General features: G+C 37.1%; 5 protein-coding genes and 1 non-coding gene across 7 annotated transcripts; 2 read left to right on the forward strand and 4 right to left on the reverse strand.

Moving 5' to 3' along the window:
- Positions 1-1,637: 1,637 nt before the first annotated feature.
- LOC125578214 (glutathione S-transferase T2-like) lies at positions 1,638-2,759 on the reverse strand. Its single transcript, XM_048740559.1, has 2 exons — positions 1,945-2,759; positions 1,638-1,842 (listed from the first exon to the last, which is right to left on the reverse strand). Exons 1-2 carry the CDS (start codon positions 2,757-2,759, stop codon positions 1,638-1,640), a joined length of 1,020 nt encoding a protein of 339 aa, XP_048596516.1.
- Positions 2,760-7,483: 4,724 nt separating this feature from the next.
- On the forward strand, positions 7,484-10,483 carry LOC106365148 (protein CUP-SHAPED COTYLEDON 1). Its single transcript, XM_022691852.2, has 3 exons — positions 7,484-7,695; positions 8,812-9,083; positions 9,308-10,483. Exons 1-3 carry the CDS (start codon positions 7,509-7,511, stop codon positions 9,800-9,802), a joined length of 954 nt encoding a protein of 317 aa, XP_022547573.2. The 5' UTR covers positions 7,484-7,508; the 3' UTR covers positions 9,803-10,483.
- Positions 10,283-13,378, reverse strand: LOC106368615 (apolipoprotein A-IV). The gene is made up of 14 exons (XM_013808620.3): positions 13,105-13,378; positions 12,837-12,964; positions 12,691-12,762; positions 12,491-12,604; positions 12,214-12,282; positions 12,072-12,128; positions 11,871-11,987; positions 11,742-11,804; positions 11,508-11,663; positions 11,292-11,414; positions 11,112-11,192; positions 10,955-11,016; positions 10,694-10,805; positions 10,283-10,596 (listed from the first exon to the last, which is right to left on the reverse strand). Exons 1-13 carry the CDS (start codon positions 13,250-13,252, stop codon positions 10,727-10,729), a joined length of 1,269 nt encoding a protein of 422 aa, XP_013664074.2. The 5' UTR covers positions 13,253-13,378; the 3' UTR covers positions 10,283-10,596; positions 10,694-10,726.
- Positions 13,379-15,935: 2,557 nt separating this feature from the next.
- TRNAR-ACG lies at positions 15,936-16,008 on the reverse strand. Its single transcript has one exon. It is a non-coding gene; the product is annotated as a tRNA-Arg (tRNA).
- A 257-nt stretch (positions 16,009-16,265) lies between these two features.
- Positions 16,266-20,029, forward strand: LOC106365149 (U-box domain-containing protein 52-like). 2 transcript variants are annotated; one of them, XM_013804598.3, is made up of 9 exons: positions 16,266-16,643; positions 16,719-16,813; positions 16,884-17,005; positions 17,376-17,581; positions 17,670-17,799; positions 17,885-18,179; positions 18,260-18,364; positions 18,610-19,797; positions 19,898-20,029. In XM_013804598.3, the coding sequence occupies exons 1-9, from the start codon at positions 16,427-16,429 to the stop codon at positions 19,934-19,936; spliced, it is 2,397 nt and encodes a 798-aa protein (XP_013660052.2). In that variant the 5' UTR covers positions 16,266-16,426; the 3' UTR covers positions 19,937-20,029. The 2 variants fall into 2 exon arrangements, with proteins under 2 accessions (XP_013660052.2, XP_022547052.2); XM_022691331.2 differs by having other exon boundaries at positions 18,263-18,364.
- LOC106365150 (40S ribosomal protein Sa-1-like) lies at positions 19,930-22,528 on the reverse strand. The gene is made up of 5 exons (XM_013804599.3): positions 21,513-22,528; positions 21,120-21,382; positions 20,838-21,035; positions 20,575-20,749; positions 19,930-20,482 (listed from the first exon to the last, which is right to left on the reverse strand). The coding sequence occupies exons 1-5, from the start codon at positions 21,640-21,642 to the stop codon at positions 20,409-20,411; spliced, it is 840 nt and encodes a 279-aa protein (XP_013660053.2). The 5' UTR covers positions 21,643-22,528; the 3' UTR covers positions 19,930-20,408.
- Positions 22,529-23,099: the final 571 nt, after the last annotated feature.

Below are 23,099 nucleotides of genomic sequence, written 5' to 3' on the forward strand. Positions count from 1 at the left end.
ATCAAACATTTTAACCGAATAAACTAAAATAAATATTAATTTAAAATAATAATTATATTTTAGAACATTAAACATCAAAAAAAACTTAAAACCGAACCAATATCCAGATTAAACAGATTTAATATCTTTTTATTAAAAAATAACAAAACTAATAATCACATCCCGCGTAAGGCGCGGATTATTATCTAGTTTAATAGTAATTGTGTGCTAAGAAATCTGGTTAAGAGACGACAGCATTTAATGTATTCCAATGCTAGTCTCTTAAATAAAGATTCTTAGAAATTAAAAATTAATATTTATAAAAAAAAAAAATTAAACAAAACATATTAAAAGATAACATTTTAAACATTGATTTGTAAATAAAACATGAAACAAACATTATTCAAATAAAGTGGGATAATTTGAGAGAAGCATCACAGCTTAGTTGTTGCCTTGTCCGAATTTTTGCCATATATGTTCAACCAAATCATCTTTCAGTTGTTGATGCAATTGTCTATCACGAATTCTTCTTCGAGCATCCATCATATTGCTGATATTTGATGACATATTTGTAGAATACGAAAGATCGACATATGAACTTCCGTTATCTTCTGCTTCTTGGAACTCTGTAACGTTAAATAGAGAGTATCCATCTCTTTCATCCTCTACTATCATATTATGGAGTATGATATAAGCTCTCATAATCTTTCCAATTTTAGCTTTATCCCAAAAAAGTGCTGGATTTTTAACAATGGCAAAGCGAGCTTGCAGGACTCCAAAAGCACGCTCGACATCTTTTCGGGCAGCTTCTTGTTGTTGAGCAAATAAAACTGCTTGCGGACTTTGTGGTAATGGAATTGATTGGATAAATGTTGACCATTTCGGATAAATACCATCGATGAGATAGTAACCCATACGATACTCTCTTCCATTGACATAGTATGTCACTTGCGGAGCTTGACCTTGGATTACGTCATCAAAAACAGGTGAGCGATCAAGAACATTGATATCATTTAAGGTACCTGGCGGTCCGAAAAACGCATGCCATATCCAGAGATCATATGAAGCAACCGCCTCTAAAACGATTGTTGGTTTGCCCGAACCCCGAGAATATTGCCCTTTCCAAGCGGTGGGACAATTTTTCCATTCCCAATGCATACAATCGATGCTTCCTATCATCCCGGGAAAGCCACGATACTCACCAATATCAAGTAGACGTTGAAGATCGGCAGGTGTTGGTCTTCTTAGGTACTCTTCGCTGAATAAAGAAATTATTCCGTCCACAAAATTTTCCAAACATGAGAGAGTAGTAGATGCACCGAGACGGAGGTATTCGTCGACCCCATCAGCCGCATTACCATATGCCAAAACACGAATGGCTGCTGTACTCTTTTGAAGTGGAGAGAGACTAAGCCTGCAGAGAGCATCTCTCTTTTGTTGAAAGAATTCAACTTCATTGGAGAGTCGATTAACGATACGCATGAACAATCCCTTGTTCATTCGAAAGCGTCGTCGGAATAGATTATGAGGATATGTTGGGGTTTCGCAACATGACTTAATATATAGAGATTGGGACCAAAGTCTGATACAATACCCGTGACACAAGTAGTAGAAGACTACAACAACACTACAAGACTACTAGACTCCACTAGAAACTTTTACTCCGTGACACAAGTACTACAAGTACTACAACACTCCAAGACCACTAGACTCCAAGACAACAAGACTTCAAGACCACAAGACTCCAAGACCGCAAGACCTACTACACTTTCACTCCGTGACACAAGATGCCAAGACCGCAAGACCACAGAGACTCCGTGATTATTCCACTCCCATTGCTCCATCTTTTCACACTGTCCTGACCTGAAACAGAGAGTTAAACAAGAACAATAATCAGGCTTAACAAGAATAAGAAGCATTTTCTAACAAGAACAAGAAACATAACTACACCTACGCTAATTAAACATAATGTCACTGACGATCTTCTTCTTTAAGGCTTCTTCATACTCGGCTAAAGGCTCCGTTTTTGAAACCAGAGATTCAAGTAGTCTCATCCTCGACAACTTATCCTTGGCGGCCAAGTCCTGTTGCTTAATAGCCCACATACTTTCAAACTCTTTAAGCGCTTTCTCCTCCACCATATTCTTCTTCCCAGAGGCCTTTGACGCCTTAACACCCGCGGGACGCTTGGGTTCAGTACCTTGGGAGTTCGATGTTTCTCCACCATCATCACCCTTCCTCTTGCTAGAGTTTCCCTCGTTTTTTGCAGAAGATTGGTCACTCCACTTCTGGTCGTTCCTCAGCTCTTTCCAAGCGTGCTCGAGATTAAATTTCTTGTTATAGTTATTGTAGAATATTTTATGTGCTTTTTTGAGCACATCATTCTCATTGCAGCCACTAGTCTTCTCTCTTTTAGCAGCTTCGTAGGAGCCACAGAATTTGCAGACCAAGTCGTTGATCCTATGCCAGCGTTGTTTACAGTGACCAGCCTCTCTCTCTTTGCAGCCAGCAACCTTCTGACTAGCGGCATAGTACGCTGCAATTCTCGTCCAGAATGTGCCTGACCTTTGCTCGTTGCCAACAATTGGATCTTTGCTCGTGTTGAGCCACGAGCTGATCAGCAGAATATCATCACTGGGCGTCCACTTCCTTCGTTCCCGACGCTCACCAACATCCTCAGAGACTGGAGTTGGAACTTGAGATGAACCAAAGGAAATACTGTGTTGGCTAGTAAGTAGTCCAACAAAGTTTGATGACTGCGTAAACGGATTGTAATCCATTTCTGTTGATCAAAGAAGAGAGAAGATAAAAGAACAGAAGCAACGAATTGAGAAGTGAAGAAAAGAGGAGAAAGGGGAAGCGTTTAATAGAAGAATGAGGAGAAAGGGGAAGCAACGCATTGATCACAATTCACAACCACCATCTATATCTATTAAACCGAGTTGACATATTCCTAACATATTAATTACACTACACTATTTCTATCTATCAAAAGAGGAGAAAGGGGAAGCGTTTAATAGAAGAATGAGGAGAAAGGGGAAGCAACGCATTAATCACAATTCACAACCACCATGCGTCTTGGAGAGAGCAAAGATAAATGTTTACCTTTATATTAACTACACAAAGCCTCCTATTTATTACCTAAACACAACGCAAACCTAACCAACACATTTAGCACAGAGGCCTCAATTCATTTCAATGCTTTACCTAACAATCACCTAAGACAATGCTTTACTCTATTGGACAGAGCAGAGATTAATGTTTACCTCTATCAACAAGAGTACGCCTTTGTTCTGACCTGGATCACGCGTCTTCATCCATCAATCTCCCGACTCAAAGACAGAAAGAAAAAAAAAATTAGAAAATGAATGAACAAAAGGGATCATGGATAATTGGAAGACTCAAAGACATAACCAAATGAACAAAGGCGTACCGTTTCATAAGCCTGACCAACAGACGCCGTTTATCTTCCTCTTGAACCTGGATCGTGCGTCTTGATCCAGACATGGACCGACTGAAACACAGAAACAAATTAAAAACCAAATCAACAACCAAAACAAAGATTAAGACATGCTTAATTTAAGACAGAATCAAGTGAAAAGATTTCTACGTTTTGATCAACAACCAAAACCAAGATTAACACTCGGCAGCGTTTATCTGCGTGTCTGAGAGACACCAATGGTCAGATCGTGGCTTCCCTGCGTCGATGAGACCCACCATTTGAGACGTCGCCGTATCGCCACCGACTCAAGCTCTCCACCCAAATCGCCGTCATCCTTCCTCGAGCAGAGCCATCGATAGATACGTCGCCTTTTTCCTCCATCTTTTCAAGAGGAGACGTCGCCGAGGAGTCGACGAGAGAAGAGCCACCGAGAGCCACAGGAATCGCCTTTCTCGTCGTCGAGACGGAGAAACCAAAACAGAGAAAAGAACGAAGATGAAACGAAGACGCGTCCCCACCGTTGCCTTTTCCAATTATTATGTGACACGTGCCCGTAACATACGGTATCATAGCGCCCCTAATTAAGGGACGTGGCTTCGGGTTTTGTCTTCTTTTTATTTCTTTTAATCGTTTTTAAGCATTTCATACGCACTTAAGAGACAGCGTTGAACGTGCTCTTAGCTGTTAAATAATTAAAGACGGATCAGTATCATGGTGGTGGTCTGGTCTTCTACTTTTTACGACGCATCGTCATTCTTTCCAAAACATCGTTCGTTCATGGACAAATATTAAAAACAGATGAGAAGGTGGAAAGAGAAGAAATTCATAAGTAGTAATTTTAGGTACTTTACCAAAATCTAGCATAATTAGTGTGATTTTCCTTTTCCTCTCAACAGTACCACAAATTCTGTTTGGTAGAATTTCAACTGAATTTGGAGTACTTTTAAATATGGAGTGAACCGAATACCTGTCAAATGTCATTTGGATCAATAATGGTAGTGTCACTCGTTCAGGGTGAAATCTTAAGAATCAAATGGATTCTAAATATTTTGGATTACGGGTGTGCAGCATAAGCCTCTTAGTTTTGTATGTTGAGATGGAAGGTTTACTTTGGACAGTTTCATATATGAGAGTCATGAAGATAACTTTAATATGGTTCGAGACAAACTGCTTGGATCTATTAGACATAACTACAAACCCGGTGGATTGGCCAACATTCGCGTCAGAGATGGAGGTGTTCCAGAAATTATAGGAGGATTTCGAAGATGTGAAATGTTTCATATTTCTCGGATTAGGAATGGTCGAACGGACGCGTTAACAAAAGAAAACAAAGAGCAAAAACTACATTTTTCACATATAGATCAGACCTGGCCAGACGGAGATGCTCTTCGGAAATTCACACCAATTGATCTAGCGTAGATGGGTAGCTAACAAAAAAATGGAGTGATATTTTACTCTAAAAACCAAGTCACACTCTAAAGGAAAATGTATCATCTCAAAATCTATTTTTATCTTATTTATTTTTTGGTAAATATTTTCATAAAAATTAAATGGTCTTACACCAAATTGTGGATGAAGTTAGCTTTGGAAAATCAAATTCTGAGTAAATTTTGGTTAAATACAAAAATAACTTTTTGCAGAATTCTAGTGAAGTTTACTCTCGTAAAATCTCAACTTATTCAAATATAAAATCTGCCTACAAATTATATAATTGCAAAAAATTACCTAAATATCAGTTAAAAAATTACCTAAATAACAGATTTCTTTGGGTAGTCTACCGAAGTAGACTGAAAACGAACCCGGGTAAGGAGACCCAAAAGTGGTTTTGGAATTTGAAAAAACTTATCAAAAGAGGTAATAGTAATAAACAAGGTTGATATTCAAACAAGAGGCCTAAACTTTGGTAACCGAGCCTGGGAGAGAACATGTGAGTGATTGTATCATTCTCTATAATAAACGAACATTTGACTTGCGATATTATCTAAAGATTGACTTTAAAAAAAAAACTCTCTAGAGATAGATTTAAAACCTACATTTTCTGTAATGTTTTTTGCTAAACATTTTCTGTAATGTTTTGAAGATAAAAATGTTTACACAATAATAGAAGCAAATGACGATATGAATATGTAAATGTGTCGTAATTTCTTGTACGATTGAGCATATATCTTGACATTTGAAAAGGTTGAACTAAAAACAGATTAACAAGCTTTTACATATTTTATTAAATAAAAAATCATTTACACGTAATGATGATAGCTTCGTAGGAAACATTAGGAGAAAAATGTACAAAGAACGGTAGGTTTTAGTGATCGAGACACTCACTCGTAGTTAATCAAAAACGCGTTTCGTTTTCTTATATGAAGTGCTTGATAAGTTAAACCTATTACTTTCTGGATGACTAAGAATTTGAGAAATTCTAGAAGTATACCTTCCATAGTTATTTTCAAAACTATCCTGATTCATCTGATAAAATGATTTTATTGAGTCCAATGAAATTTTGAACGAATTAGTTTAAATTCAATAGTGTTATAATTGCGATAACCACTGATACACAATTTATCAATACTAGATATTTATTAGTCGATGCCCTATTGTTCAATTGATCAATACTAGATTCTACAAATGCTTTATTAGTCAATATTGACGACGTAGTCCAAGATAATTGTGTGTATTTATCAGAATATAAATCTACAACTTCGAAGTTATGATATTGACCAAGTAGTGATAGTTAGGATCGTTGGTTGTAAGTTTAAACAGGGACTGATTTTATCAAACGTAAAATTATTTAACTGTTTATGTTTGGCTAGTTGAAATAGTACTATAAGCGTTTTCAGCAAATTAATATCTGTATAAGCGTTTGTTTGTCAGGCCAAATTCATATTCTTAAGAAGTTAAGAAAAGACTGGAAGAAAGCTAATAGTTGCCAGCAATATTTGTACCGTAAACATATAACACGTTTGTTCCAAATGGTATCGAAGTGAGGAAAACCTAAAATGTGAGCTTGATATCCAAATTATATTAATAATCATTTTCAAAATTTTGCGATCAAAAATTATATAATGATCACAAATTATCCATGATAGTTTATTCGACATTACATCTTATAAATATTGCAAATTAATTGAGGGGAAAGATATTGACTGCAAACATACAAAGTTTTCACATACCCAAAACGTCGTGATTCTCTACATACTTTTACGATACATAAACATTACAAGATTTCGTACGGCGTACTTGTGCGTGATTGTGAATTTGATTAAGTTCCTAACTAAATTTTATTGATAGACTACACATGTGCATATATATGGATGGCTATATGAGGTATATATATAAGGTAACATGAATTTATAAGGGTCCTAAAAGGAGAATTTCTTGACCGACTACACAAAATAAACAAAGATAAAACTTGGACGTGGGCGGTTTAGCTGCATGTACCTTGTACTTGAAGACCCTTATTAGGTGAGAGCTTCATGCATACACTCTCTTCCACAATTTTCTTAATTTTCAATATTATAATTTCTACTCAATTTGACTGGCAATATCATTTAATTGTTTTTCTCTAAAATAATCACATAAAACCATCTCTTGAAAAATGTAATTGTTACAAAGCAGTCGTAATTTGAAATTCTTGTTCCTGAATATACCAAATTAAGAAATTTACAATAGATAAAAATGTGTCATCAAATAGAAGTCCTTATATATGCATGACAAAAGTAAGGAGAACAAAAAAGAAAAACCTACTCTTTGTCTTCTTCCTTCATCTTTTCCTCAGAATAGTCACAAGTCAGCCCTGTCTCATGATATATATAAATACCATCAAAACCCTAATCTCATAAAGTTTTGGCTGTCTTTTTATTCTTCTTCCATGCAAGTAAGCCCAATCTCTCACCCTATACACTAATCTTGTTATTTTCTTCTTTAAAACCCCTCCCTGATCATTAATTTTAAGGGAAGCATTTTTAGAATCTTAGGATCTATATTGTTCTCTTGTATTCTCATGGATGTGAAACTTAGACACGCTGCTGTACATGTTTTTTTGAAGCAGATATAGAGGTACCTTGATTTGGAGTAAATTAAAGAACTATAAATGGAACAACAAGATCATCAGCAGCAGAAGAAAGAAGAAGAGGCTTTGCCTCCAGGTTTCAGGTTTCATCCAACGGATGAGGAGCTAATCTCGTATTACTTGGTTAATAAGATCGCTGATCAAAACTTCACTGGAAAAGCAATCGCCGATGTTGATCTCAACAAGTCCGAGCCTTGGGAGCTTCCTGGTAGGTTAATTACTTTACTTATTTTTTTTAATTCTCTCACACACAAAAGATCACATATGTCTATATATCTTTGGTTTTATTCAAACTTGGTAAGAGCAAGTTTTGTTTGGTTGAAAATATCTAGACTAATATGTGTCTATACATATGCATATTTTTCATGTATATATCTATGTGTATTCTACTTTAAGCATGTGATATATACATTTTTTTTTTTTTTTGGAACACTTGGTAAGAGCAAGTTTTGTTTGGTTGAAAATATCTAGACTAATATGTGTCTATACATATGCATATTTTTCATGTATATATCTATGTGTATTCTACTTTAAGCATGTGATATATACATATATACATGATGCGAGACATACTAATCGTAGTTCTGTTTTTGGTGTATTAGTTTATAAGAAAAATGAGATAAAATCATAAATATGTTTTTCTAGCAAAAAAATCATGAATATGTTTTCTAGCAAAAAAAATCATGAATATGTTTTTCTAGCAAAAAAATGTGTTCAAAAAAATGTTCTTGATTACTAATCGTAAGTCGGATAGTACAAATCAAAATAACTGCACGTCGGTTGTAACTCCTTATATATGTTAAATGTCCCTTCCACAATCTAACATCGTTTCGTGTTCTGAACTTATATAAGTTACCGTGTCTATATATATCAAAGTTTTCTACTTATATATAAACATGTGGTTGGAGTGAAGGCTAGATGCATGCTAAATGTCAATCATCTATGAACAGTTTTGAGTAATTTCGTTAAGAAATACTGTAAGCCTATCTTAAAAATAGATGGAATTTCCTAACAACTCAACTTTAATTACATCAACGGAAGTCCTGCATTCACTACCGTACGTACGTTAATTTCTCATCTACTCATTGGCTATAAGTGATCCATAATCCTATAAATAAAAAATATCTTTGTTTCTTTTCTTTGTACCGTACTCTACCAAATATCATAGATATAATATATATAACAATGGATTACTGAAGCAAAGCTTATTACTTAGTACTTTAGTGAGATGTTATTTAAAACCTAATAGAAAGATATAAAGATAGTTATTTAGCTAATTTGACTCGTTACTTTAATTTTTTTTGTTTGAGTAAATTGTTGATAGAGAAGGCGAAAATGGGAGGAAAAGAATGGTATTTTTTTAGCCTACGCGACCGAAAGTACCCGACGGGTGTGAGAACAAACCGAGCGACCAATACAGGATATTGGAAAACCACAGGAAAAGACAAAGAGATACTCAATAGCACAACCTCAGAGTTGGTTGGAATGAAGAAGACTTTGGTCTTCTACAGAGGAAGAGCTCCTCGTGGGGAGAAGACTAGTTGGGTCATGCATGAATACCGACTTCACTCCAAGTCCTCCTATAGGACCTCAAAGGTATATATTATTTACATATACCATACTACTTTTCTTACCAAATATACTCATTTATCTCATGGTCATGCTAATTTTTATATAAACTTTTATGCATAGATCTCATGTGTGAAGACACAATCCTGTTACTAAATCACAATTTTGAACCACTTGTTTCATAAGAAGAATATACGAGCTCAATATTATTCTCAAAATCTTTTTTTCCCCATGGTGTAATGTAAATTCAGCAAGACGAGTGGGTAGTGTGTAGAGTGTTAAAGAAAACAGAGGCAACCAAGAAATACACAAGCAATTGTAGCAGCAGCACAAGTCATCATCACCAAAGCCACACAAGAGCCTCAATACTATCAACCAACAACAATAATCCTAATTACTCATCGGACCTCCTTCAACTCCCAGCACATCTACAACCACACACAAGCCTCAATATCAACCAAACCATCATGGCTAACGCGGTTCACCTAGCCGAGCTCTCTAGAGTCTTTCGTGCTTCCACAAGCAGTACCATGGACTCTGCTCATCAGCAGCTAATGAGCTACAGCCACATGCCCGTCTCGGGGCTCAATCTCAACCTTGGTGGTGGATTGGTCCAGCCGGCTCCTCCTGCGGTGTCGCTTGAGGATGTTGTCGCTGTTAGCGCTTCATTCACTGGCCAAAATGGGTTTGGAAATGTGGAGATGAGCCAGTGCATGGACTTGTATGGATACTGGCCATCTTATTAATTAGGAGCTATCACTTTAAAGTATGGCTTTTTCTATTGTTGGTCTGAATAAGAAAGTCATACTAGTTTGTCATACTTTTTGTTTTTGTTATTGCATTTGTTTTGCTGTTCAAAGGAAAGAATTAAGAATCCAAGACTAATCACACCAATTATGTTCTGGCTTTTATAACAATTTCTTTTGCTTACAAATAAAATAAGAGTTGTAGATTTCTCCTTTTTTCATTTTAGTTACCACAAAGTCTCCGAATACAGAATTGGTACTAGTACCTGATCTGGTACGTGAAGTTTGAGACATTGCTCTCACCATTTAGTACGGTTGATAATATTCACACGAAATAGTGTTGAGGTTCATTATAGTCATATGAAAAACAAGAAAAAAAGTATATATCCATACTTTCCAAGTTCAAAATGTTACTTTTAACAAAATTTGTTTTACTGGAACAAATAAATTTTGTTTATAAATGCAGACGCAACAGCAAAATGATAAAACGAGAGTGATGGCTTTTGAAGAGTAGTTAGTACAGCAAGTGCCACATGAATTACAAAATACACAAACCAAGCCTTTAATTTACTACTGAGATATGTCTAACCTTCTCTGTATAAAAAGACTGAAAACTTTATCCAAAAGGCATCTTGAAAAAGCGAGTAAAGAAACACTTTTGCACAGAGAGCTTCAACAAAACAAAAAACATACATAACAAAAAAAAACCTTTGATATCTCTAACATGGGCTGTTTAGACAACATATGCCTGTTGCTGAGACACAAAAAGACCGCATCAAAACCCTGTCATTTACCTGCAATAGTACAGAGTCGGATCAAATAAATAGTAGACACGAAGGATTTATGATCGTTCCAAAGTAGCAGCTAATCGCTTCTATATTACATACGTACCACCAATAGTTTCATAGTGGAAAACAGCAGATTTCACTTGTCAAAATGAGCCCTTTTGGCCTTACGACGACCATGTTGATGCGAGTGTCGCGTAGGCTTCTTGGTCTTTGTGCTGCAACCAACAACACATAACAAACTAAATGTCAATTTGGTGGAAATCAAGTATGGAGTATCTTTATAAACTAGAGAGAAATGTACTTAAAAAAGTTCAAACTAATATTAACATCTTATAATTTAATGCATTTGTTATAAAAGACTTGCCGGAAGAGAGAACAGAGGAATCTGTACACTATGAAGATGGGTAACGCCAACAAAGCAGATGCCTACAAATGAACAGTTTTTCAATTTTGTAAGTTAAGTGAGCAAACAATCAAGAATTATGTTTTGTCTTAAGATTGCAAGACCAGAGAAGACATACTGCAAACCAAATGAACTCTTTGGTGGCAAAAGGTGCCGTCAGCTCATGGCTCTTCAACTTTCTTTCGACATTGGCTTGAACCTTCCAGATATACAAAGTTATTATAAATAATCCTCCAGAAATGGCAATGTTCATATCTGGAATGTCTACATATTATACACAATGCCATTGATTCCTGACCTGGTCGTGATATGTTGTAGCAGATTTTAGAAACTCTTTGTAGTAGTGAATAGCCTTATCAGCATGTGGCTTTGTGGCCGTGGCCACTTGATCAACGTATGGCTTGCTAAACTTTTTAGCCTCCTGGAGATACCATAATTAATCAATGAAGCTGAAAGATTAGTAACCAATGTAAAACTTCTACCTATATATATTAAAAAAAAAAAAACACTTCACCTGGTAATAGGGATCTACATGTGCTTGAAACTTGACAATATGAGGAGTAACTGCACTCTTGGAAGCATGGTAAGCCTCTTTCGCTTTGGTAGATAGCGTCTGTACGTGTGGCTCGACATGCGTCTTGACGGTCTCTTTCACGGCTGGAATATATTTCTGCATATAAGATTTCATAAGCATAATCATAAGTGCTCTCATCGGAGTCATAAGGTACATCGCCTGTAAGTTACTTACAGTTTTAACATTAACCATATGTGGTTCAGCCCACCTTTCAGCTTGAGTCTTCGCTTGCGTCACCTGTTATATAATCAAAACTTAGTTAGGCATAAGTTTGCTGACGTTAACCAGATATGGAAACAGTACCTTTTGTGTTACTTTCTCAAGAACCGGTTTCCCATGGGCATCCCAATGTGGCCCAGCAACAGTCTGGAAATGAACCCAGTGTACAGCAAGCCAATGGGGAAGCCACGAGCCATGAACCTGGGTCAAATAAACAATCCAAGTCTTTAACCTTCTTCTCAAATTCTACCGAACAAGGAAACATATCATTATTTTATTATTTACCTCCTGGAGTTCCCTAGCCTTTGTGGCTGCTTCATGCCTCATCCGCAACATTTCTTCCTGTAATTTTATTTCCATAGGAGTCAAAAGTGATGGCAGAAACATAGGAACATAAACTTTAATCCACGAGCAACATGATAGATACCTCGGAAATTTTAAGAGCACGCTCAAGTTTTCGTATTTTGTTCTTCTGCTCTTCCTTTGTCTTGTGAAGCTGCACAATCAAAACGCATATACATCTATCAAGAAACTAGGCATTTATAAAAATCACATATAAACCTTAACAAAGTTCATTTAAAGCTGTAACAAAGTCGATGAATAAAGAGGAAACTCGACCAATTTTCACTAACAGTTAAGCTATTTAAATGGTTCTTCTTGATGAGATAATAGTGTGTGTGACAAGAGAAAGTAAAGAACAATACTTTATCCAATCTGGAGTTCAATTCATTTAGCTTTTTCTCGGCCTCACTAGTCCGAGCTTCAGTAGATTCTTTCTCCTTATTCTTTTGCTCCAGAAAGTTCTTAAGCACCTCTACCTGAAATGCAGAGCAGTACCACCAAATCACACGAAGTTTACAGGAAAAACAAAAGATTAAGTCCTCAAATAAAGATCTCATCTCACCTGCTTCTCTAATTCAGTAGCTCGTGCTTGCGCTTTCTCCAACAGTTGCACAGATTCTGACGAACCCTTTTCCTGTAGACAAGTGAAACAATTAAACCCTAAGAAGAAAGCAAATTAAAAGGAAAGTGAGACAAATGAGAACATACCCGAAGTGATGAAAGCTCAGTCTCCAAGGAAGAAACCTTGTCCTGTCTCTCTTTCAGAAGTTTCTCCTTTTCTGTTACTGTCTCCTCTCTCTCTTTAACTTCTCTTCTTTTCTCTTCAACTTGAGATTCTTCACCAAACCAAACCAAACACACACAAAAAAATCAAAACATAAAACAAAACTACCGAGTGTTCGTTCGTTCAAATCAAAACTGATCAGAATCTTTGAATTAAAATCGAAATTAAGATTGAGAGAGAAAGAAGCAAAACCTAGGGTATGGATTTTAGCGTGAAGCTGTTCCAACTGAATCTCGGAAGCGGATCCAGGGGTTGTCGTCGGTTCTTCATCGGAAAAGACACCGGTGGTGAGAACCAAGGAGAATAGTAGTAACAAAGCCACGACCTTCGCGACAGCCATGTCTGAAGTGAGTAACGAGAAACAGATAGAAGATTGATGATCGTAGCCGGAGATTTGATTAGAAAAATGAGAAGTGAACAAAAGACAAGACAAGACGCGATATGTTTCTATTTTCTGCGAGTGTTAAATGTGGTTTCGTGGCTAACACGTGGCCACTTTTCATCATTTTTGTTTATTAATTATCATCAAATTGATTTTGATTTTACTACTAATAAAGACATTGTCATATCTTATTTATTGACGTCATAAATTATTCCATTCCTATCTCGTAAATTCTCCTAGTATTTTTCACCATTTTTTGGAAAACGTAAAAAAAAAAAGCTTCATTTCATATTAAGTGTGCTGCGGAAAAAAATTTCGATACAAAATAAATGTAGTTTTCAATTTTCAATATAAAATTTATTGATTTTATTCAGTAATTTATTTTTTATTGGTTTAAATATGATTAGGTATATAAGAAATTGTGTTTTTATATAGAAAATATAATCAGATATTTATTATATATTATTTCCGTTTCATAATATAAGATGTTTCGGAAAAGATTTGATGTTAATAAAACTTTGAAAAGAAATTAATTTATTTTAAATTTTTATTATTAATGATATTATTTTTTCAAAAGTAAATGATTATATTAATTGAGTCATAAAATAAAAATAAAAGTTATACAAAAAGTGAGAATAAATAAAAGCCTTGATAATGCCGTTTGGAGTGCACCTGCGTCCATGTTAAGTTCACACGGCTCAAGAGTTTAGGGTAGGTGGTACAGCCGTAAATGGGAAAACGAAATATAGTTGGGAGATTATTTATGGGATTCGATTTGTTTTTGTCAACCTTGTGTTAAATAATGTCACACCAACTACTTTTAGCGACTTTTTTTCTACATCCAAATCAAATTATACGTAGCATCTACAAAACCGATCCAATGTATATTAAAATTCATTCAAAGGCTCGCTTTAGTTATTATCGAAGAAGTTCACAATTCTAAAATTGAGATAGCTAATTCAATAATTGACGATAATCAGTTTTAAATTGTAAGTTCATAAAGCTTTTCAAACATCGATTACATGCAGGCTAGAATAAAATCAAATTCGTTTTGATCCAAATTCGTTTTGATCGACTAGATTGTAATTGATCTGATCTGTAAAGTATATACAAGAATTCAAGATGAATTATTGGAGATAAGATCATCATATGTGTAGGTTGATGTTGTGTAATACAAATTAAATAGATCTGCGTAAAATCGTTTAAAATATTTAAAATATACATGATACGTGTTCTTGAAGTTACAAATGATTGATTGTTTTGGTCTTCTGTAAACTTTCAGTCGACATCCAACTAAGAGCATCTCCAATGTATATCTCTATATTTTTTTCTAAAATAGAGATCTCTATTATAGAAATAGATTTGCTCCAATGTATGTCTCTATAATAGAGTTCTTCTATTTTAGAGAAAAATATAGAAAAATCATACTTTTTATCTTTATATTTAGAGATGAAAATAACAAATCTCTATATTTTCCCTTATAAATAAATAGAGAAACTCTATTATAAAGGCATACATTGGAGCAAATCCACCTCTATAATAGAATTTCTTTATTTTAGAAGAAAATATAGAGATAAAAATAGAGGTGGGTTGGAGATAGTCTAAATCCATAACTAATATATATACATAAAAACAAATATGAAAAAGACTCAAATGGAGTACATTGAACAAGAGTTTTTTAAACAAAAGCTCCTCGCTGTCTTCGAAAATGTTATAGAATCAGAGCGGCCCTTGGCACAAGCCAAAGATGCCCATCCTTACGGCCGATTTATTTATCAAACATATTCCGGTCACATTTTTTTTAAAAACTACCTTAGTCTAGTAATATAAACTTTAAGAAATGGTCTTTGTTTGAGCAATCGGAGTTTGAGTCTCCTATACTACATATTTTCTTCTCTGTCTTTTTAGAAAGTGGCCACATTTTTTTTTGTTGCTTCAAGCCTTATAAAACCTAGAACCGGCTTTGGTCATAGAATACTGTCTCCTTCCTGTCTTTGGTTCTTGAACTCGAAACCTGGACTATCTTCTTTAACCTGGAGAGATTATGCCGGTTGAGCTACCAGAGCCTGATAACATATTGTTCTTGTTCTTCATTTAACACAGATATTCCCAGATGCATAACAACAAATTTACAAATTGCAAATCATTCGTCTCAGTTTCAAATCATGATGCAAACAAACAATCAAAGGTATATCATACACCACAACAAATATGCTGTTGTTTTCTTAGAGCTCGTTTAAAGATACCACATAGCACAAAGCTACTCATGTGTTGTATTCATGAAGTATCTTAACCCCTTTGCCTAGAGGAATTTCAGAATACCAATAATATTCAAAATTAATCTAGCTTTTTTTCCAGTCATGTCTCGGGTTCGGGTTCAGGAATTTTTTTATCTCTTGTGAAGTTGTTTCCACTCTGAAAATTTCAAAGCAGAGCATTATTTACAGCAGTAAGTCATGATCTAGAGATAATCGTATATGTAGTGATACCTAACCTAATACATCAACAAGTTTCAGATATTCTCATCAATCAGGAAAATTTCAGTTTGGATCTTTAACAAAAAAATATGCATTTAGATATGAAAAATAGAAAAAAAATGCATTTAGTGAATGTTGTTGAAACAGAAGAATTAGAAAAAAAACGACTCTGCTGGGGATCGAACCCAGAGTCTCTGGTTTCGTAGACCAGCGCCTTATCCATTGGGCCACAGAGTCTTGGTTGTTAAGTAGTGACATTAAATAAATTTAACTATCTATGTATTCAAACACATTATAATGAAGAAATGGAGCTTTTGTATAAAGTGGAAACCTACTTAAAATGGTCAACAAAAATGGTTCACCCCAGACTCTGGTCAAAGGGCGGAGAAGAAGGAGAAGCGTTCGTAGAGAGACAAACAAAGGACGTACAAATTCTTTTTCTCTTCATCCTCTTATTTCGCGTTCCTACAAAATTAAACAAAGTGAGAAATTTAAGAGACATACGACCAAAAAAAAAAGAACAGAAAATCCATCTTCAGACCACACGAACGTCTCTTCTCTCTCTTTCTCTTTCTTTCGATTTCTTCCTTTCAAGTTTTTCGTGAACCTTGATAAATCTTGAAGGTGAGAAAGAGAGAAGGAGAGACACAAGAAGATGTGGATGGCAAAGAGTAATAGCGTGGGAATCAAGGAAGGAGGAGGATCCACTGGTGTTGTGGCTGTTGCTATAGACAAAGACAAAAGTAGCCAACACGCTCTTAAATGGGCCGTTGATCATTTATTGCAGCGAGGCCAATCTGTTATTCTCGTCCATGTCAAGCTTCGACCTTCTCCTTTAAACAATGCCTCTTCTCTTCATGCTTCCTCCGCAAGTAAACAAAACAAACTCCTTTCTCTCTTCTTTTTTTCCTTTGTTCTGTTTCTGATGGTTTGTGTTTTTGATTCAGAGATGAGCCAAGATTCTTCATTGGTATGCCGAGATCCAGAAGGTGCATCCAAGGAGATATTCCTTCCTTTCCGTTGCTTCTGCACGCGCAAAGATGTGAGTTTCTTAGTTTTTAGATGCTTCTCTGTGTTTCCTTTGTTATTGTAAGCTAATGAGAATTGTCTAGATACAATGCAAAGATGTGTTACTTGAGGAGTACGACGTAGCTAAAGCATTAGTAGAATATGCAAACCAAGCCGCCGTTGAGGTTTTGGTGGTTGGTTCCTCCAACAAAGGTGGCTTTCTAAGGTAGAAAAATTATTCAGTTTATGTGACAATCCGCCCAGTGGGAACTACCTGCCCCTTGGACCCCAGGCTCACAGCGCTGCAGCGCACCGACTCCAACCCTCGATTATGAATTTTCTCTAACTCCATAATTAAGTTGTTGGTGAGCCTCGAACCCAGAACCTCACCCTTTAACAGCATTCCCACAGGACAAGCTGTCACCAATTGACCTGCAGATCAATTGGTGTTATATAAAATGTTGTGAGCCTGGGGCCCACGGGGCAAGTAGTTCATACGGGGCGGGTTGTCACAGTTTATTTCCTTTACTTCATCATTTTATTGAATCTTGATTGATTCTCCATTTAATTAATGGTGGTGTTACTTTGGGATGCAGGTTCAACAAGCCTGCTGATGTTCCAGGGACCATAACAAAAACCGCTCCTGATTTCTGCACAGTTTATGTCATATCCAAAGGAAAGATTTCAACAATGAGATCAGCTTCTCGTTCTGCACCAAACATTGCTCCTCTCCGCACTCCCATTCAACCACCTAGCTTAAGGCCACCTCAACCTGTGCCTTCTACTGCCACCAACATGCGAGGTTTGTAATGATTTAACTCAAAAGAAAATTTCACTTGTTGGTTTCACCTAAAAAATTGTTGTTGTTGTTTTCATCTTCCTTTCTGCAGCTGATAGAAGGTCTTTCGAGACTCAACAACGCAGGTCTACTGAAGATCGCAGGTCCGTGGAAGATCAGCAGCGCAGGTCCATGGAGGATCTGCAACGCAGGTCTATGGAGGATCAGTCAGATTCCTTCAGGTAAATTTTCTCTTTTGTTTTGGTCCTGAAAACTCTTAGCCTTAGAAACTAAAACTCCATGGATGAATGAAAAAAAAAAAAACAGATCTCCTTTTACTAGAAGAGGCAATGGGAGGTCATACGGAGACCTATCTGTTCCGGAATCAGACATATCCTTTGTCAGCTCCGGTAGAGCCAGCATAGACCGTATCTTCCCTAATCTTTATGACAATAATGATCCAAACCGAACTCCTCCTAGGCTGTCTAATTACTCTGACATGGACTATGGTCCTAGCTTAGAGTCCTCCAACTATGGAAGGAGATCACTTGATGTAAGCTCACCTACTGATCTTTCAACTGGCTCCTTTGAGAGTGAAAGATTTTCATCCGCTTCTGCAATGGTAAGACCTTACAAATATTTTTGTTTGATATATACATAACAAAGCTAGAGCTATTGAAATATTGACAATTCACCAAAAAGCAGGATGATGTAGAGTCTGAGATGAGGAGGCTGAAACTTGAACTGAAGCAGACAATGGAAATGTACAGTACAGCTTGCAAAGAAGCTCTTACAGCAAAACAGAAGGTAATGTTTCTTGAAATTTAGAGGGCCATATGCGATTTATTAAAAATTTAACTAATTTTCTTTTTTTACATATTTTGGGACCTAAATTTTTTTTTTGTTGTTGCATGTTTATGTAATTTTATTTAAAAATGTTGGAGACTTAAAAGCTATGTTTCATTCGGCTTTGTCCAGGACGGACCCTGGTTTCTTATAAACAAAGTGTTTATAGCTTCCGGTTTTGTTCCTTAACCTGTTGGCAATTGCAGGCAACGGAGCTTCAGCGATGGAAGTTGGAAGAAGAGAGGAAGCTAGAAGAGGCAAGACTCGCAGAGGAAGCAGCATTGGCCATCGCAGAGAAAGAGAAAGCAAAGTCAAAAGCAGCGATGGAGGCAGCAGAAGCAGCTCAGAGGATAGCTGAACTAGAATCAAAGAAGAGAGTCAACGCGGAGATGAAAGCTCTCAAGGAGTCCGACGAGAAAACAAAGGCCCTCAACGCCTTAGCAAACTCAGACGTAAGGTACAGGAAGTACTCCATCGAAGAGATCGAGCACGCCACAGAGTTTTTCGCCGAGAAGTACAAAATCGGTGAAGGTGGTTACGGTCCCGTGTACAAATGCTATCTTGATCACACGCCAGTGGCTGTTAAAATCCTTCGCGCCGACGCAGCTCAAGGGATGTCTCAGTTTCAGCAAGAGGTTGAGGTGTTGAGCTGCATTAGGCACCCTAACATGGTTCTACTTCTTGGAGCTTGCCCTGAGGGTGGATGTTTGGTCTACGAGTTCATGGCCAACGGGAGCTTAGAGGATCGTCTCTTCAGATTAGGCAACAGCCCGCCTATCTCCTGGCAGATGAGGTTCAGAATCGCTGCGGAGATAGGCACTGGGCTCTTGTTCTTGCACCAGGCTAAACCGGAGCCTCTGGTCCACCGTGATCTCAAACCGGGAAACATCTTGCTAGACCGTAACTTCGTCAGCAAGATATCTGACGTTGGTTTGGCGAGATTAGTCCCGCCTTCGGTTGCAGACACCGTGACGCAGTACCGCATGACTTCAACAGCTGGCACCTTCTGTTACATTGATCCTGAGTATCAGCAGACAGGGATGCTGGGTGTGAAATCAGATATCTACTCGCTCGGCATTATCTTCCTGCAGTTGATCACAGCGAAACCGCCGATGGGTTTGACTCATTATGTGGAGAGAGCACTTGAGAAAGGGACTCTGCCGGATTTACTCGATCCGGCGGTCCCTGACTGGCCGGTTGAAGACACTGCAGAGTTTGCTAAGCTAGCACTGCAATGCGCGGAGCTGAGGAGAAAGGATAGGCCTGATCTTGCTAAAGTGATATTGCCAGTGCTGAACAGATTAAGAACACTTGCTGATGAATCAACAGAGTCTCTACTTGTCATCAACAGCCCCGGACCATCTCCTAACAGTAGCCAAACTTCTGTGAAACTGGTGAGAACAACTCGTTATTTTTGAAGTCCCTGGACCATCTGAATATTCATTAGTATGACTCTTTTGCTTATGTCTCTTCTCTTTCACTGTATAATTTCAGGAACAGATGAGTGGTGCTTCTATCTCTGTGCCTCAATAATATTTGATCTACAAACAAGTAAAGGCAACTTTACAGGATGCAGATACAAGTTGGAGTGTCACATACAGTTTTAAACTTAAGTAGACAAGAAAACTCAAATAAAGAACTTGCATGCTCCTAGTATAAGGAGATGCAGTAGAGTTCTGTCTTTCCCTTGTAGAGAAAGTGTTTTGAAATGTACAGATAAAATTCTTATAATCTAACTAACCATATATATTCAAGATATTAAACTCATTAAGCAAAACAAACTTAATGCTCTTATGAAGCAATAATTTAGTATATCACGCAGGTTAAAGTTTTTATTGATATATCACGTAAGGGAATCTTGTAAAATATCAGATGCCTAAAAAAATAATTTAGTATAAATTCAATTCAAAACAACAAAAAAAAAAAGCCGCAAAATTGTTATCTATCTTAACGAGAAAAAAAATGAGAAGCTACAACGCTTGAATCTCAAAGAGGACCACAAAAATTAATCCCAACCAGCGGCTGGAACCGCTGCTGGAGGTGGCAAAGCTGTGTCCCAACCATCTGCAGCTGGAGCAGCTGTGAAGACAAAAACATTTGAACACTGACATCAGATTCAGATTAATCAATACAAAAGCCAAAGCTTAGATCTTGTCAGAAAACTTAATTACCACTGATTGGCTGCTGAGCTTCTCCTGTCCATGAAGCATCAGGAATCCCAGCAGTGGTCCATTGGTCTCCACCGGAAACTCCATATTCAGGGGCAGCAAAATCTGCTTGAGGAGCAGCTTCTTCATCTTCAAGTTGCTTAGCCTCCTCAGGCTCTCTGTAAAAGAACAGATCCATCTATACAAAACAAAACAAAACATACCAAACATGAATAACCAAAACAAATAATCTGCTTCACAAAAAGACAAATGAATATTACTCTTACCATCACATCCCACTTCTGTCCAGGACGGATAGTTCCACGCATCTGAAGGACCATGCGAGCAAGAATCCAAAAGAGACAACCGATGCTGTGCTTTCCCTTGTTGTTAGCGGGGATCCCAATGTCGACAAATCTCATGGGAGAGTCTGTGTCACAAAAGGCAATGATGGGAATGTTCCCCAAAGCACCTTCCTTGATTGGCTGCAAACAAAGCCACTAAACTCTCAACAAACAAGACATTGACCAATGAGTTACTACATTAGGGACAACGAACTCATTTTTTACCTGATGGTCAGTCCTAGGGTCTGTAAGAATGAGCAACCTAGGCTCACTGAAGGAAGTCTGCATCTGATTTGTGAAAGTACCAGGAGTGTGCCTTCCAGCAATGGCATTAGCACCAGTGTATTGCACAAACTTGAGAACAGCTCTCTGACCATAAGGTCTAGCAGATTGAACGATAATGTGTTGTGGGTTCTCAATGGCAACGATGACTCGTGCAGCCATGTACAACTTCTCCAATGTTTTTCCTAGGTCGAGGATATATATACCTGACAAAACGAAACCAAGAAAGTTCAGACAGTTAGTAACGTGACCGCCACGAAATACACAGTAACTACTACAAGTCTCTCAAAAACCCTAACGCACTCATCAATGAGCAAAAGGTGATGAGAGAGTTACCATCGTTGCGTCTCTTGTAGACGTAACGTTCCATCTGGTAATTGCAGTTTTTGGTTCCGAGGTGAACCTCAGAGGCAATCATCATTCGTATGTCGGATTCTTTCTGGGAGAGGTGTGCGTTTGTCGCCATATTGTTACTCTCCTTATTCTCCGGGAAGCTGGACTTATCGCCGAGAGTAATGTGCTGAGTAGATTCAGTGACGACGACGAAACTAAGAGTATCAAGGAGAGTTAGTTAACTTGAAACCCTAAATGTCGACGGCACCACAAACCCTTATTTCTACAAAGTCTATTTTGCCCTTTGTTATCCTATAAATATGAAATGCGACCGGTTAATTTTATTTTTTTAACACTGAACTTAACTTCCATTACAGTTAACAAGGTATCATATACTAACGAACCACTACAGATCCGCTCAGGAAGAGACCAGACTAGAGACATGCGAGCCCATAGACCAGAATAAGCTTTCTACCCACTATATCTTTCCATGAGTTTATCTATTGGCTCATGCCATCACCTTCTGCTATCATAAACAAAAAGAATTCATGTTCATGAAGTATATCGCTTGGTCCGGCCATGCGCCTTCTAGACCATATGACTCCTATCAATAGTTAGGCCACATGTCCACCATGACACGCGCCACTTAGGTCATCTGCCACAAAACAGATTCGTAGACCATTTTAATGCGAATCCAAAGACCATGAGTCCATAAAGATCACCTTATCATGCATGGTCTCCTAAGGAAGGGAGGTAGAGGTTAAAGAGATCAAAACATTCCCTATGTGGATCTTCATGAAAAACGTCTCTCACCGGATGTTCTCTTGGGAAGGATGTGGTTTCATAACAAGTGCAACTGAAAACAAAATCGTCTACACGCAAATGAACTATTGTGTAATAATTTTAAATAAGTAAAAGTATTCATGGAAGCAAATATGACAAAAGAGCTCCCAACCTGCTATAACTTTAAGTTCAAGCTTGGGGTGGATGCAGATGTCAAATTTGTTTATCCATGGTTTCTGGATAAATGTACCTTATGCTTTAAATGGGGATATCTGAATCTACCCTAAGCTTTTCAATGGTTTGTGAGAGATTCTCAAATGAGAACTTATTCTTACTTTCTGTCCAACTTTTGTTTCTCTTTATTTTAGAGATGGTCCTGACCCGTATGAATATGTCTCCTAAAGAAAATGGATATGATTGGTTGTGAAATATAGTTTGTTTTTGACCTAGGCATCTGGTTTTGCTACTTTCTTAATCAACTCATTTGCTATCACTGCATAGTGCAATTGCTTTATATATTTGATACCTATTACTACATATATATTCGCATTTTTAAGGTAAGTTGTGTTCAGAATTATCGAGCTTAATGAGGGTATTAAAAGTTATGGCTACAAATATCACCTTTCTTTTAATTTATCTCCAGATCGATATCACAGTTATTAGATCTTCTGCTTCTACTTGTTTAATACATACACTAAATGCTGTGTTGTACATGCTTTGAAACACATGTTACACATCAAAAGAAGTAGTAATTTGTTATCTTAAATACTATGATATCTGGCTTTTAAAATAAAGGATAGAGAAGTT

The sequence above is a fragment of the Brassica napus genome, chromosome A9, assembly GCF_020379485.1.
Source record: "Brassica napus cultivar Da-Ae chromosome A9, Da-Ae, whole genome shotgun sequence".
NCBI lineage: Eukaryota > Viridiplantae > Streptophyta > Magnoliopsida > Brassicales > Brassicaceae > Brassica > Brassica napus.

What these genes read in the sequence shown, in the direction of transcription:
- LOC125578214 (XM_048740559.1), bottom strand. Translation starts at nt 2,759, where the DNA reads ATGGATTACAATCCGTTTACGCAGTCATCAAACTTTGTTGGACTACTT. An exon ending in AAGATCGTCAGTGACATTAT is followed by an intron (nt 1,843 to 1,944) that starts GTTTAATTAGCG and finishes TCTCTGTTTCAG; the next exon opens with GTCAGGACAGTGTGAAAAGA.
- LOC106365148 (XM_022691852.2), top strand. Translation starts at nt 7,509, where the DNA reads ATGGAACAACAAGATCATCAGCAGCAGAAGAAAGAAGAAGAGGCTTTG. An exon ending in CGAGCCTTGGGAGCTTCCTG is followed by an intron (nt 7,696 to 8,811) that starts GTAGGTTAATTA and finishes AATTGTTGATAG; the next exon opens with AGAAGGCGAAAATGGGAGGA. An exon ending in CCTCCTATAGGACCTCAAAG is followed by an intron (nt 9,084 to 9,307) that starts GTATATATTATT and finishes ATGTAAATTCAG; the next exon opens with CAAGACGAGTGGGTAGTGTG.
- LOC106368615 (XM_013808620.3), bottom strand. Translation starts at nt 13,252, where the DNA reads ATGGCTGTCGCGAAGGTCGTGGCTTTGTTACTACTATTCTCCTTGGTT. An exon ending in CGCTAAAATCCATACCCTAG is followed by an intron (nt 12,965 to 13,104) that starts GTTTTGCTTCTT and finishes GGTTTGGTGAAG; the next exon opens with AATCTCAAGTTGAAGAGAAA. An exon ending in TTGAGAAAGTAACACAAAAG is followed by an intron (nt 11,805 to 11,870) that starts GTACTGTTTCCA and finishes ATTATATAACAG; the next exon opens with GTGACGCAAGCGAAGACTCA.
- LOC106365149 (XM_013804598.3), top strand. Translation starts at nt 16,427, where the DNA reads ATGTGGATGGCAAAGAGTAATAGCGTGGGAATCAAGGAAGGAGGAGGA. An exon ending in AACAAAGGTGGCTTTCTAAG is followed by an intron (nt 17,006 to 17,375) that starts GTAGAAAAATTA and finishes TTTGGGATGCAG; the next exon opens with GTTCAACAAGCCTGCTGATG. An exon ending in TACTGCCACCAACATGCGAG is followed by an intron (nt 17,582 to 17,669) that starts GTTTGTAATGAT and finishes TCCTTTCTGCAG; the next exon opens with CTGATAGAAGGTCTTTCGAG.
- LOC106365150 (XM_013804599.3), bottom strand. Translation starts at nt 21,642, where the DNA reads ATGGCGACAAACGCACACCTCTCCCAGAAAGAATCCGACATACGAATG. An exon ending in CTACAAGAGACGCAACGATG is followed by an intron (nt 21,383 to 21,512) that starts GTAACTCTCTCA and finishes TCGTTTTGTCAG; the next exon opens with GTATATATATCCTCGACCTA. An exon ending in GACAGAAGTGGGATGTGATG is followed by an intron (nt 20,750 to 20,837) that starts GTAAGAGTAATA and finishes TGTTTTGTATAG; the next exon opens with ATGGATCTGTTCTTTTACAG.